Source organism: Maylandia zebra, linkage group LG15 (genome assembly GCF_041146795.1).
Source record: "Maylandia zebra isolate NMK-2024a linkage group LG15, Mzebra_GT3a, whole genome shotgun sequence".
NCBI lineage: Eukaryota > Metazoa > Chordata > Actinopteri > Cichliformes > Cichlidae > Maylandia > Maylandia zebra.
Window position 1 is genome coordinate 3,174,747 of NC_135181.1, and position 13,506 is coordinate 3,188,252.

The 13,506-nt window shown below is 42.1% G+C and overlaps 1 protein-coding gene across 4 annotated transcripts in view; it reads left to right on the forward strand.

Moving 5' to 3' along the window:
- Positions 1 to 13,506, forward strand: part of ccdc85cb (coiled-coil domain containing 85C, b) — a 48,650-nt gene that overhangs the window by 27,002 nt on the left and 8,142 nt on the right. Inside the window, exons 2-4 of one of the 4 annotated variants that reach the window (XM_004542227.6) lie at positions 5,400 to 5,479; positions 6,652 to 6,693; positions 11,360 to 11,464. In XM_004542227.6, coding sequence (XP_004542284.1) covers positions 5,400 to 5,479; positions 6,652 to 6,693; positions 11,360 to 11,464 — 227 coding nt within the window. The remainder of the gene's footprint in view (positions 1 to 5,399; positions 5,480 to 6,651; positions 6,694 to 11,359; positions 11,465 to 13,506) is intronic. The other 3 variants (XM_004542228.6, XM_004542229.6, XM_004542230.6) reach the window with 3 other exon arrangements.

Genomic DNA, 13,506 nt, shown 5'->3' on the forward strand with positions numbered 1-13,506 from the left:
GTCTTCAAAATGTTGTGCATAAGCACTCATACATGCTACACAGACACGCACGTCGCTGAGAGAATATACATGTCTCTGCACTAAAACACTGAGATACAGCTGTGAATAGGAGATGAAAGCCAGAGCCGAGCCAGGAATAATAAAAGCAGAGTGATTTCAATGCACTGCAGGCTTTCTAAACAGCCCTGGGATCTGACTTGAAAACATAAGGGGATTCCAAAGCCTGGTCCTTTTTAACCATACTGCTTTACCAAAGCTACTTTGATGTAACAAAGACCTCGGAGGCTGGTTTTTGTAACATTCCCGCCACTATCTGCCCAATGTCGATTGTAAATGTATATGTGTGGTCTAATTTTAAGACTCGTCAATATAATTGTTGAAACCCCCTCTTCTGCCGTGACCTCCGATAACATCAGGCGTACCTTTTTGTTCCACTCGGGGGTTTGAAACATATGCACCGAGGGTGTGACAGAGAAAAAGAACTAATAAAGAGATGGAAAAGCAGGCTACAGATTTAAGGAGGAGAATGATATTATACATACGCTATCCATCACAGTGACACTAATTCTGCCATTTCTTGTGGATGATACATTATCATTATGAGGTGATTCAGTGCAGGCTATATAAATCATCCTGGAAGGTAACAGTACTCAAACAGAAACTAAAGGAACTCTCTGGAGGTTTGGCCAGTTGTAGCGCGGCGGAGCACGGTTTTATGAGAGGGTTCACGTTTGTTTGTATTGTGAAATGCTGCAATGTTCCCACCTTGTCCTGCTAATCAGCAGTGTAACGTACAAAATCTCACGCTTACTGAAAAGTCTTAAAACTCAGACTGTATATAAAAGATGCACACACACTAACATCACCCATTGGTTTGTGGACTTTTGCTATGAAGCCTAAAGTTGGCTGTTGCTAACTTGTTTTTGTTTGTTTTTATTTATTTGTTTCTAAACCAGATGTGCCACAATTGGGCAAAAGGTTTGGCGTAATTGTTAGCTAGCATTAGCTTTATTAGTTAGCTGCTTAGCTTAAGTTAAAATCACTTACTGACTGAAGTGGACAGCCAGCTTCTTAGATGTCTTCTGGTAGCGACCTGTTTAACTGTTGCTCAAAGTGGCCAAACAACTACCAATTTAAGCCTTAATATATCATTTAAATGGCCAGCATTGACCACCATACTGTTGTTGCAAAAGGAGAAAAATGCAACACCTTTTTTCTTAGAGTTTAAAAGTTTTACAAACTTGTATAAAAAGTTTATAAACTTGTTTATTTGTGCTGTAAAGTTGGTCTTTTAAACATAAGGAGTCTATGCTTGAGTGACTTGTATTTGGAGACGCTCTCAAACGGCTATTTGAAGAACTGCAGTTTTTGGCACGAGTGCACTGGCTGCAGGTTTCAGCCTCGGAGGTTCCAACATTTAAATTATTTTAAAGGTCTTTATTTTTTCATGGCGACAGAAGTCCATTCAACACTGAATAGACATTATGCATTAAATTTCATACTATGAAATGTTACAGTGCGTTACAGTTCATACTATAACACAGCGGTCCCCAACCCCCGGGCCTCGGACCGGTGCCGGTCCGTGAGTCGTTTGGTACCGGGCCGCGAGAGTTGAGGCTCAGGTGTGAAATGTATGGTTTTCAGGGTTTTTTTTTATCGGTTTTCAGCGTTATTTTGTTATCGTTAACTCGGTTTTCCTGGGTCTTTTCACGTGTGTTATGAATAAATCGTCTTTTTTTTCAATACCGGTACTAGTTTTATTTTGTTGTATTTATCCGTGACACCTTAAAGGCCGGTCCGTGAAAATATTGTCGGACATAAACCGGTCCGTGGCGCAAAAAAGGTTGGGGACCGCTGCTATAACACATACACTGTCTTGTGCAGTATTAAATTCCACACTTGTTTCACTTGTGATTTGGCTCGCAGATATTTTTGTCTGCTAGAGGCGTGCAGCAAAGACAGCAAGATGGGCTGTTATAGACAGATGGGCATAGGCTGCTTGGAGCCTTGTAGCAACCAAACGGGAGCTAGTGGAGCCCAGACCCTTTTAAAACGGGGTCACAACAACTTTTTGTAACTCTATTTTCAGTCAGATTAACGGCCTCATATGTGTTTTTATTGTTGTGACATAATATCAGGTCAGTCTCTTCAAAACTGCCTCTTTTTTCTTTTTTCTTTCAGAGCAGCAAAAGAGCTGTAATGGAGAGAGTCGTTAAAGTAATGGGATGTAGTGAAATGGAGGGAAAAGTGGGAGTGGAGTGGAGGTAAGGAGGGGAGTGGCTGCTGGAAGTGGGTCACAGTGGCACTGACGTGATAAAAAGCGACGCGCTGAAAGGGGGGATGGACTCGTGCCGCCGTCTGCGTCACCTTTTGTCCGGCGCGCACACAGATATATACAGTCTCACATCAGCTCAGTTCAGCGGGTAAACATCAGTAGCACAGATATAAAAATAGCTCACGTAAAGGCCGGATTTTCCTCTCTCTGTCAGGGCCTCCGGCATTCTCATGCTGCATTGTTTACAGCCTAGTTGGAAATATTTCACTGCTTCACAGCATCTTCTACTCGCTTATTCACCTGTTTAAGATTGCATTCAGGCTGTGCATAAATAATAACAGCCTCTCCCATGATCCTGTTTTTGTTGGGCTGTGTGTGCATGAAAGAGCAGATGCACCGAGCTGGGGTTTGAAAGGCGGTTATTTTGGCTCTGCTGTGTGATCTCTGTATGATCTGTAGCGTTTCCTTGTGGACGAGTGATGCAGGGGAGAGGATGTGTTGCTGGAGGGGCTGCGGGGATGAAAGGATGAAGGAGTGGCAGGGGAGCCAGGGAGCAGTTTAATTGCCTGACCCTTCTCCCACCCGGATGACTCCGGAGCCGGGTGTTAAAGAGAGAGGGTGACGGCTGGATTCCACGAGCAGATCCCCGCAGCTCTGAGCGTGTGTGTGTGTGTGTGTGTGTGTGTGTGTGTGTGTGTGTGTGTGTGTGTGTGTGTTCTTGTGAATTTTCTCACAGCAGATCTGCACATATTTGAGAAAGACAACTTAATCATGCCGTGCGTGATGCTGAAGGGATGCACTTTGAGATTTAGCCTCCTATAACACATCAAAGGCTTGTGGGGAGTAGAAGGGGAGGGATGGTGCTGTGTTATGTGAAGAAGCTGTTCATGCTCGCGTCTGTGGAACCCATCACTTAGGGCCAATTCTGTTTTTGTTTTGTTTTTCTAGTTAAAATGGAAAACTGCATCAATATTTACCTTCGACTGTACATCTTTACATCTTATTGTTATTTATTTGGTCTTAAGAAGATAAAAAATACGAGTTTGTTCGAACACTGATGGTTTAATCTTAATCCCTGTGAATAATCTCAACATACACAACAGTGGGGGAGAAAAGCAGCAGTTAACATCCATTTTCTGCCCCCCCCTCCCCTTTCAGAGTCTTCTTCGTTTGTTGTTTGCTGACTGAACGCTGAGGAACCTTCATCCTAATCAGCTTGAGATCTGGCTGCAGGTCAGGCAAGCAGATGAATACAGATTAGAGTGTCACAAGGCAGTAAGAGAGGATTACCAGATCTGGCCAGCGTCCCACTGTGGCCTCCTGTAGGTGTCCAGTCACTGGCTAACAAGTGTTGTCTGCACTGGCCCTTCTTAAAAAAAAAAGTCATGGGGTTAGACCGATTGGACTTGGCTCTGTCTGCTTTCAAGTTGTGGGAAAAGATTGATGATCCCGTGGGTTTTAAAATAGGATATATTTCCCTTTCTTCATACTTGTTTCACATTATTACACAAAGAAAAATGATGCAAAAGAAGATAAAAGACAACAGTAGTTGAATGAAAGACAACGAGGGCTTTACCACTGCTGTTCTGGTAAAGTGCATTTAATACAGAGCACCAATTCTGACATGAGAACACTTACAGGCTCCAGATTCAGTTCTGAAAATGTTGTTCTGCATCTATAATGTAAGGTAGATTTAGGACACCAGTTAAGCGTAAGCTTGACCAAAACTTCATGGATCTGCAGACAGCTGAGTGTGTATGCTGTCTGACGTGTTTATGCAAACAGCAGGAGGTTTCTAAAGTATGTCTGAAACTGATAGCATCTGTGGCTGTGTGCATGTAACTGCAAACCTGCTGAATCCAGGTTGGCGTTCGAGTGGGCTGATTTGTGAACAGTGGTGCCCCCTGCTTGCAAAGTGCTTGTCGACTTGCTTAAATGCATGTTGGACTTGTGAGGGTCATTTAAGTCGAGGCAAACTAAGACGAGAGTTGCCAAACAGATGCGAGAAGCTTTGTTTCATTTGCGTGTGCGGCACCCTGCAGCTGTGAGTCCTCATGTGCATCTTGTTAAACCTCAACCCATCATTTTCATCAGCAGCTTCCCCGCCATCGCCGCTCTCAGCCTCTCTGTAATTCCACTTAGAAAACAAAACAAAATAAAGCCGTGCGTGCGGTGTTGTGCTCCCGAGTAGCTACCAGAGCGCGGCTCCTGTGCGTAACTCGGCTTTGATCTCTCTCTGTAAATTAAACATGCCTTTTTAGATAACAGGCTCCCTGGCACCTGCAGAGTCAAACTGTACCTCCGCGCTTCACATCCGCTCCCGTCCCTGATTTGAACTCGGTAAAGTTGATTCAAGTCAGCACAGTGCCGCTTTATTGGGATCAACCTTGGTTGTGTAAACCTCTGTGGGATAATTAGGCTGCAGTTAGACTGTCAGATGTGCAGATTACAGACAGTTCTGTGACGAATCTCAAATATGACAGTTGACTCTCTTTCATACAGAGAACAGGAGAAATGTGCACCAAGTTGGGAAAGGTAAAAGCGGTCGAGTATGGGGTCAAAAAATGGGTCAGCGTGAACACTGTGCTTGACCTTTGACATCAGCTGCAAGAACTTATTTTGCAAAGCGACCAATAGGCTTGAATTTGAGGATGGAACCAATACTTGGATCAACTAAAATTACTAAAAAATTAAAATTAGGGATGAAATCTTTACTACTATTACAACAATTTTTTTTTAGCCGTCTAAAAGCTGATGCCATCTTTCTTTTTATGCCAATGTAAGTCACCAGATAAATACCTGATATAAGCCCATACCAACATTTGCATCCATAGTGCATAAATGTAAAAGGTGGGAGAATTTGTACCTTTTGTCTTTTGTTTGGGTGCCAATTTAATATTTTTAGATCTTTGAGTGTCAGAGCTAGCATATTAGCTAATATTAGCTAATATTATAATGCTCTTTCACAAGGATATGATGTGCATCTCAAACTGCACGGCAACCTTTGGAGCTCTCTGTGGTCCTTCTGCCTCAGTGGCCCTGCCTGCCCGTTTTCCGCTTGAGGTCTTTGAAATGCTAATCACTTCTCCTCTTCTCTTTTTTTTCCTCTTCATCTCTCCTCCAGATTCTTCCACCAACTACATCAGGCAGCTGGAGACGAAAGTGCGGATACTGGAAGACGATAACAATAAGCTCCTCTCACAGGTGAGGCTTGCACAAGGACACACACACACAGGCACATGTGCCATGCCGCAATTAGCCCACTTGAGTTTCCGTCTAAACGTATACCCTCGCTAAACTCCTCTTGTGCGAATTTTTAACTCATCCTCAACGCATGACAGGAAGCTGCGATGACATAAAATCGTTGCCTAATGCTTCTGTGAAGCTACCCCTTGCAACAGGCTCCCTGTTAGTTGGGGAATATGTTTATCCATGTTTAATTCATAGGGAGTCAGTAAGCTTCAGTAGCGTGCACTGATGTTAGCCCCCGAGGCGAACTGTGGGAGCGGAGCAGAGATGAGAGGAGGAAAAAGAAGGGGAAAGAGGCATTAAGTGACAGTGACAGAGTAAAGGATTTATCCCCAAAGCTGACCTTGCTCTGACTTCTCCCAAATTTGGAGGATGGAGGGCTCGGTGAGGGAGGGGGTGTGTGCAAAAACGGGGTGGGGTGTGTGTGGAATGCTGGTGTGGTTCACCAGAAGGTCACATGTCAGTCTGCGGAGGTGTGTTTACCCAGTCGAGCACAAACAGCAGATGACGAAATCGAAGCACACTAATCTGGTCACGTGAGGGGAAATCTGATTCATGAAGTGTTCGACTAATTATTGGCAACAAAAAAAAACAGCTCAGGCTTTAAGTTTATAATTTGGCCTCTTTAATTTTATCGCATCATTTTATGGTGCAAGTCGGTTCGTTTAATGCAAATCAGGTTGCACAGAGACGAGGCTGAATTTCACACTATAATTTGAAGTCTTCTTTCCCACTTATATCCCAGCAGATTCATGTGTAGGCAGAGTGTAGGCTGTTATCACTGACATGAAACCTAAACGATCCTCATAATTATCTCTTACGCGCTACAGTTAGGTGTTACACATTGTCTCGCAGCAGTCCAAGCATAGAATATGAACTCCCGTCTTATAGTTTTTGTTCACGTTGTTTTCTGCAGACGTGATGTTGGGATATGAATGTGTTCAAGTGCAGTGCAAAATGTGAAACTGTTGAGACTGATTTATTTATTTATTTTTAACAAATACATTACCTTAATTTTATGTGTTTAAATCCATCAGCAAAACAGTTGCTTCCATTGCTGTTCACGGCTCCTCACAGAGCGAAACAACATAATAAACCATTCCACCATTATGTTTTTCTCTCCCTAGGCTTATAGCCGCTATAGCTTATCGCAAATACAGACGAGAAAGGTAATCTTCTGTGATGTCTGTGTTTGTTGGCTCTTCTGCTGGCCGGTTGGTTCAGTCTGTTTGGCCCTTTCACTCTTTTTACTCGTTTGGTGGTGGGACTTTTCACATCTTTGAGCTTCTTGCTTTCTCTTCTGTAGAGGGCTGACACTATCAAAGCAGCAGCTGTACAAGGCAAGGTGACTCTTTGCAGTAATGTTTTATGTTGTGCCTTTCAGACAAGGAATCACCTCTGTGGTAATGTTTAAAGGGTAGGAATATGATGATTTGTTCCCTTGATGGGATTAAGTTATTATGACGCAACAGCCTGTAGTGTTTTTTAGCTTAGCATAAAGGCTAGACGCTAGCTAGACTGCGGCAAAGATCGGGACTGTGACATCATCCACTGGCTTCTGAAGAAACCATTTCCACTTTGGTTAAAAAAACAAATCTAATATGACGAGGAGGGGTGGGTCTGACCGTCAAACCACTTGCTCATCGGCTATGAATTTGTCAATATCAAATCGTTAGCTAATGAGCATACCGCAGATAATCCTCCAGTTTGAAACCTATTAGGACCAGGATTTATGAAATACACTTAATTTTCATGACCAAAAATGAGCGACTGAGCCCATAAACGCAGCTGGAAAGTATTTAAAAAAGTCAACTCAGAAATCCATTTTCACATAAATTACAGGACCTGAAATCATTTTGTTTTTAAGCAAAAACTACAGTGGAACTGAGAGGTCAAACGGACTGCAACTTAAGAAAACACCAGCAATAAGAAAAACGCTACAAAAGCACACAAAACACAACGGAAATATGAAAAAACTGATTTCCAAAAGCACAAGGGAAGTGTTTCTGGGGAGACAATAACCCGACGGACTATTTGCAGGAACCAAAATATGCCAATAATTTTGACGATAAACACTTAAAAGAAGTGGAGGATCTATTAGTTTTGTGAGAAAAGAAAAGATGAGAGGTAAGTGTGTTAGCTTAACTATTAGCCTAAAAATCCGTCATCAGTATTTTATGAATCATGAGATTAAAACACACTTACTTAGCATGTTTTGGTTCCTGTAACTGGTCCGTCGGGTTATTGTCTCGCCAGAAACACTTTGTGTGCTTTTGCAGCATTTTTCTTATTTCTTAAGTTGCAGTCCGTTTGGCCTCTCAGGGCCACCGTAAAAACACTTTGGATTTACCCACTGTCTGTGGTTCAAAGTGCTAACATAACAGTATTATTAACACTTAGAACTTCTAATTAACATAATATATCTCATGTTTTATACCATTAAAAAAAGTTAAATAACACATAACTTCTGTTGCTTATCAGTGGTCAAATCATGAGAGAGCGTGTTATCAGACTCAAACGAGCTTTGTCCCCATCACTCCCTCTCGTCCTGTAGTGCTAAACTAACCGGTTTCTGGTTGTGACTTCATATCATTGATACACACCTAATATTGATATTGATCTCCAACTTTTCGTAATACAGTAAAGTGCATTGACAAACATCACCACAGAAATGATTCACCTTGTGATTGTGCCGGTTTTCCGAGAACACGGGAAGTTAAATGCACCGCCTTGCAGGGTTGTGGCTTCTGTGTCCAGGGGTTTCCTTTCTGTGCTGCTAGCATGCTGTGCTAATGAATGAACACAGGTGGCCCTTGCTTGTACGTGGCCTTTCTTGGCAAGAAAGCTTTTATCTGTCCTTGGAACTGCTCCGCACAGTGTTTGGTACAAGGTAACTTAAGTGAATGAATGCTACATTGTGCTTTGGTGCATAAATGACACACGCATGTCCTAGCTTGTGTTGACGTCTGGAGGGCTGAATAATTAAAGATCCGGGGGGCAAGCCAGGTAGATTCAGGCATCTGTTATGCATGGCCGAAACCTTTGTGGGAGTGCAACTGAACAATGAAGGACTGTCAATCTGAAGCTGAAAAATATGAATCTGTAATCTCTGGTTGTTGTTACTAAACATGACTTTCCCACAGAGGTGATAACAGGAAAATATTGGGTGAAAATAAGAATTACTGAAGTTTACCATTCAGTTAGATTTCATGATATCCTACCTGATGACGTGTGTGCATATTAGCAGGTTCAATTGTTACAATGGATTATCTTCCCCAGTGGATTGTATTGCCTAACTTCCTGTGTTATGAAACCGGCCCAGCGAAACTTGTGTTCAGCTAGAGGAAACAATGGCCTCTTAGTGCAGGAATGCTGACCCTCCAGACCAGCTTGGCTGAGGTATTTTAACCATACTCAAGGGAGCGTGGAGGGAGTTAACAGCAGGATCCCACAGTGGATATTAACATTAACAAGGGCCTACGCAGCCCAGGTGTAAACACAATTAGAAAAACAGGTGTGTGCACTCAGATGCACACATTCAGACATGCTCAGACACGCGCATCCTCCTCAGGCTTTCTCCCACTAAGCTCTCCCATTTCTTCCAGCTGTTACTTGTCTCTAGTCGAGCTCGCACACGAACTCCGGACGATGTTGAGATAATCTGGTCCGGACGTTGTCGGAAGTTCACTCTTGGTAAATACTGTTTGGTTTAGGTCAGGGTGAGTCAGGCATCTTGTAAACTTTGCATTTGGGAGCTTGCAACCCAAAGCACTTTTATCACCCAATGTCAGAAATTTGCGCCGTCGTTGAGAGAGGCTCAGACCTGTGGAGAAAATATCTTTTGTCAACTCACTACAGTGTGTGAAGCACTCATGCGCTCCTCCTCAATCCACACTGACACTTTGTCATGAAACTGACAAGTGTAAGCACGTAATGATCTGTATATCAGATGATGCTCCGTCCCCTGAGTCACTGCAATAAGCCCCAAACTCTCAAACACTTAATGTTATGGCTGTCAGGCTTTGCATTCATGGCATAATTAGGTAACAATAATGATGGAAGAGCGACGTATTTAAGTTTAAAGACCAGGTCATTGATTTCAGATGCAAAAATACTGAGGCTAAAGCTGCTTGTCCCAGATTAGCATCCATACTGCACCGGCATATGATGTACAGCCCAACTGTCTAACGGTGTAACTGTGATAAGGAAACGCCTCTTATTTCAGTCTAGCACGAGTTACTCTGATTTAACAGTTTCCATCCTGTATTTGATTAAATCACGGCTCTGGAGGAGCATCCCGCTGTCCTTCCTACCCTTTTGTCAAAGTGGCATCACCCCTGCCCCTCATAATTCAAACAGGAAACGATGCAAGACACCCACAGCATCTTCCCGTCAGCACCAAGAACATTGTGATGGATGGATAAGATGCAGGGCCCCTGAATTTTAGCCAGGAAGACTGCAGCGAGCCAACTGTCCTCAGCTGTCTGGCAAACAAATGGCTTTGCTGGTCTCAGCGGTCAAGGTCATGTCGGGGTGGGAAGTAAAGTTGGAGATGTGTGATGGTTAAATGAAAAGCTAGACTCAGGGAGAGGTCTGCATCGGTAACATAAAACTCTTTAGCAAGCCTTCTTATTCAGGTGATCAACTATGCGTTTATGTCACCCCTCTTGATTTTGACATTTAAGGTTACCAGACACAAAGCTTATAGAGATGTCAAAAAAGATGCACTATTGAGGGCATGAATATGGAAACTGAAAGGATAGATCAAGAAGCGCCAGGGGGAGGACTGGAAAAGGTTAGAGGAACATTACAAGGATACTGAGTTGGAGGAGAGAAGAGGAGCAGGAATATCAAAGGACGGGGAAGACGAGGGGAATGCTGATTGTGGCTTTGTGCGTGCGAGCGTGCACCTGAGTGCGTCACACACACACACACACACACAGATAATACAAAGGCAGACAACACAGCACAATGTCCGGGCATTCATAGACACACACCCACAGCTCAACGGGTTATTTATAGCTGAGCGCTCCCAGGCATCACGTGTGTTCATGCACCGCGCCACGCACAGAGGGAACACTAGTGCGCGACACGAGAAATGTCACAAGAAACAGTGGTGTTTGCCGTGTCCCTGCCTGCAGAGCGAAGCTGGGCTGGTAACTGCCCCCCAGGAACCAGTGGTCTTTGGCTGCTAATGAGGACAAATTTTAGGCATGTTGCCCCTATGTAGTGAACCTCAATGAAGGCAAAACGGGATACTTCCGCACACGAGCAATGGCGTGAGAGTGATGAGGAAAAGTGCCTTGTATGGTGAGGGAGACACAGCCAAAGACTTTAATAAACCCCCTTGGATGGAAATACCAACGGGCAAAACCTGGGTAGTAACAAAGATGCTAGTAGTTGTGCGTCTAGTGACACAGATGCAAGAAGAGAAAATTGGTGTAAAATTGCTTCACAGGCAGTGTTTTCTCTGTTTATGTGCACAAAACTGGGCTAATCTCTATCAAATGTTGGTGATGGTACTTGCGAGTACCTCAGGATTTTGAGTATTTGAGTAAAAAGTGGCCGTTTTTATGTTAAAATATCTCTCATAGAGGCAAATACATTGATTTTTGTCAACATTGTCAGAATGAATATTAAAGTCAAATTAGTGCCAAAGTGAACAAACTGACAGGATTCCCTGTGTGTTTGCACTCTGTCTTGGATTATTAACTTTGATTTATTAGCATGCAGTGAAGCCACTCTTTGGGTAATTTTAGGTAAAACTCACATTGAAGTCTTATTTTTCTTCTTTTTTTTTCCTTTGGTGTTTGTTTTGTGACCGTTTGTGTCCAGCAGTGTAACCCAGGTGACCTTCGTGCCCTGAGGAAGGGAATGACTCTGTACCACTCAGAGTCCCAGCTGTCCTCACTGCCCCAGCGCCAGGAAGCCATGCACATGGTCAGTAATGAGAAGACTGACACACACGCACACATACGCAAACACACAAATTTGGAGAAGGCTAACCACCTATACTAAGATTCACACTGACACGCTTAGATGAATACCCGCTCACACTAACTGCTAAGACAATAGTCACAGCAATCAGTCAGCGCTATGACACTGCTTATACAGATGTGGTTACATAAAGAGACAGGGCTTAATTGCACACAGACATGCACATGCTTAATTGTAGGGAGCGCTATGCCAGTGCCTCCACGGCAAAGTCAAGTCAGCTCTAATTCACTTTACTTCTCACACTCCAATTAAACCTCCACAGGCAACCTCGCTCTCGCTTACACGTGACAGGAAGAAGAAAAAAGAGAGAGGGAGAAGAAAAGGAATGAAAGGAAATGGGGCATAAGGGGGATGATCCAGACAGAGTCTTAGACAGAAGAGAAACTAAGGCAGAGACCAGGATAGAAATTTAGCATAGTCAGCACTCTTCCTCATATCCTGTCCCTGCTTTTTCTTCCTCCCTGGAGCTTGTTTGAACCAAATTCCACTATGAAAATAATAATCCTCTCCACTCCACCTCCACCCTTAACCCTGCCAATGTCTTCAGGAGGAGAGGATTGGCAATTAAGGAAGGTCAGAGTCGGGCTGTGCCGCTCCTCAGAAGACTAAATCTTCCTTGTGTTAAAAAAAAATATATATTTTTTTGTTTTAATCACAGGGTCATTTTGCAGCACAGAGGTAAATTGTGAATTGTAGGTTCCCCATATTTACAGTGTAGTTTTATATGAAATAAGGTCAAACTTTTGATGTGCTATGAATAAGACATTTAACAGGCATGTGTTGTGAAAAAATATGCTGGATATAAAAATGTTGGATATATTTGATTAAATCATCATGTAACTATATTTTTGCTTTAGCATCATGAATTTGGTATTAAAATAGATTTTTATGTATTGTTAAATTAGAATTATTAGCAGCAGCGCCTTTTATTCATTGTTTCATTTATTCATCATTTCATTGTGTATTTAGTGGTGCGTCTTAAAAATTCAGTCCACACCAATTTTGGTGACTGTTAAATTAGGTATGGGTGACGTACGCCGAACAAACGCAAGCGATGATTAAATGTACATAATATATCAGAAAAGAACATATTTATATTTATGTTACATCCATAAGAATTGGGATGTAATATAAATCGAAAAAATGTATAGATATTAATAAGTATGTGTGACAATATTTCAAAGTTCTTTCTTAACTGTCGCTCTGTTAAGGAGGAGATGGTTTATGTATGTACACATCCTATGATCGTTATAGTAACATTTTCCTGAAAACTAGCTGCTACGCTTTGCTAATGTTTAGATTTAGATTATTATTTTATGCTTTATATTTATATTTAAATATTTCTAAGATTATATATGTTGCTCTTTAGATTGAACAACTTAACTCGAAATTTCGAGTTACTTTTCTCAAAATTTCGAGTTAATAACTCTAAATTTCAAGTTAGCTCTGCCAATCAGTGATCTACGTAGAATTCGCACTCAAAACCAGATCGTAACAAATTGGTGCTTTTGAGAGTACGTTTGGCGATAGTAACGCCATGTGATTCAGCTATTAACACAAAGATTTCATCATTTGTGAAGCCACGCTGAAAATTATCAGTAATTTGTGCATTCATGACTGGCTGTAATACTAGTAGTTTAGCTGTAGCATTTGTAGCTGAGGGCTTCAGCTTCCGGTTAACAAGGAAATGACATAATTCACGTACAGTAGATTACTGATTGGCAGCGCTAACTCGAAGTTTCGAGTTACTTTTCTCAAAATATTGAGTTATTAACTCGAAATTTCGAGTTAAGTCGTTCAATCTAAAGAGCAACATATATAATCTTAGAAATATTTAAATATAAATATAAAGCATAAAATAATAATCTAAATCTAAACATTAGCAAAGCGTAGCAGCTAGTATATGCTTATATAAATATAAAAAGCTGTGAAACTCTTATTCAGAGAGAGAAGAGAGGAAGTAAAGAGAGTGGCAAGCTAATAGC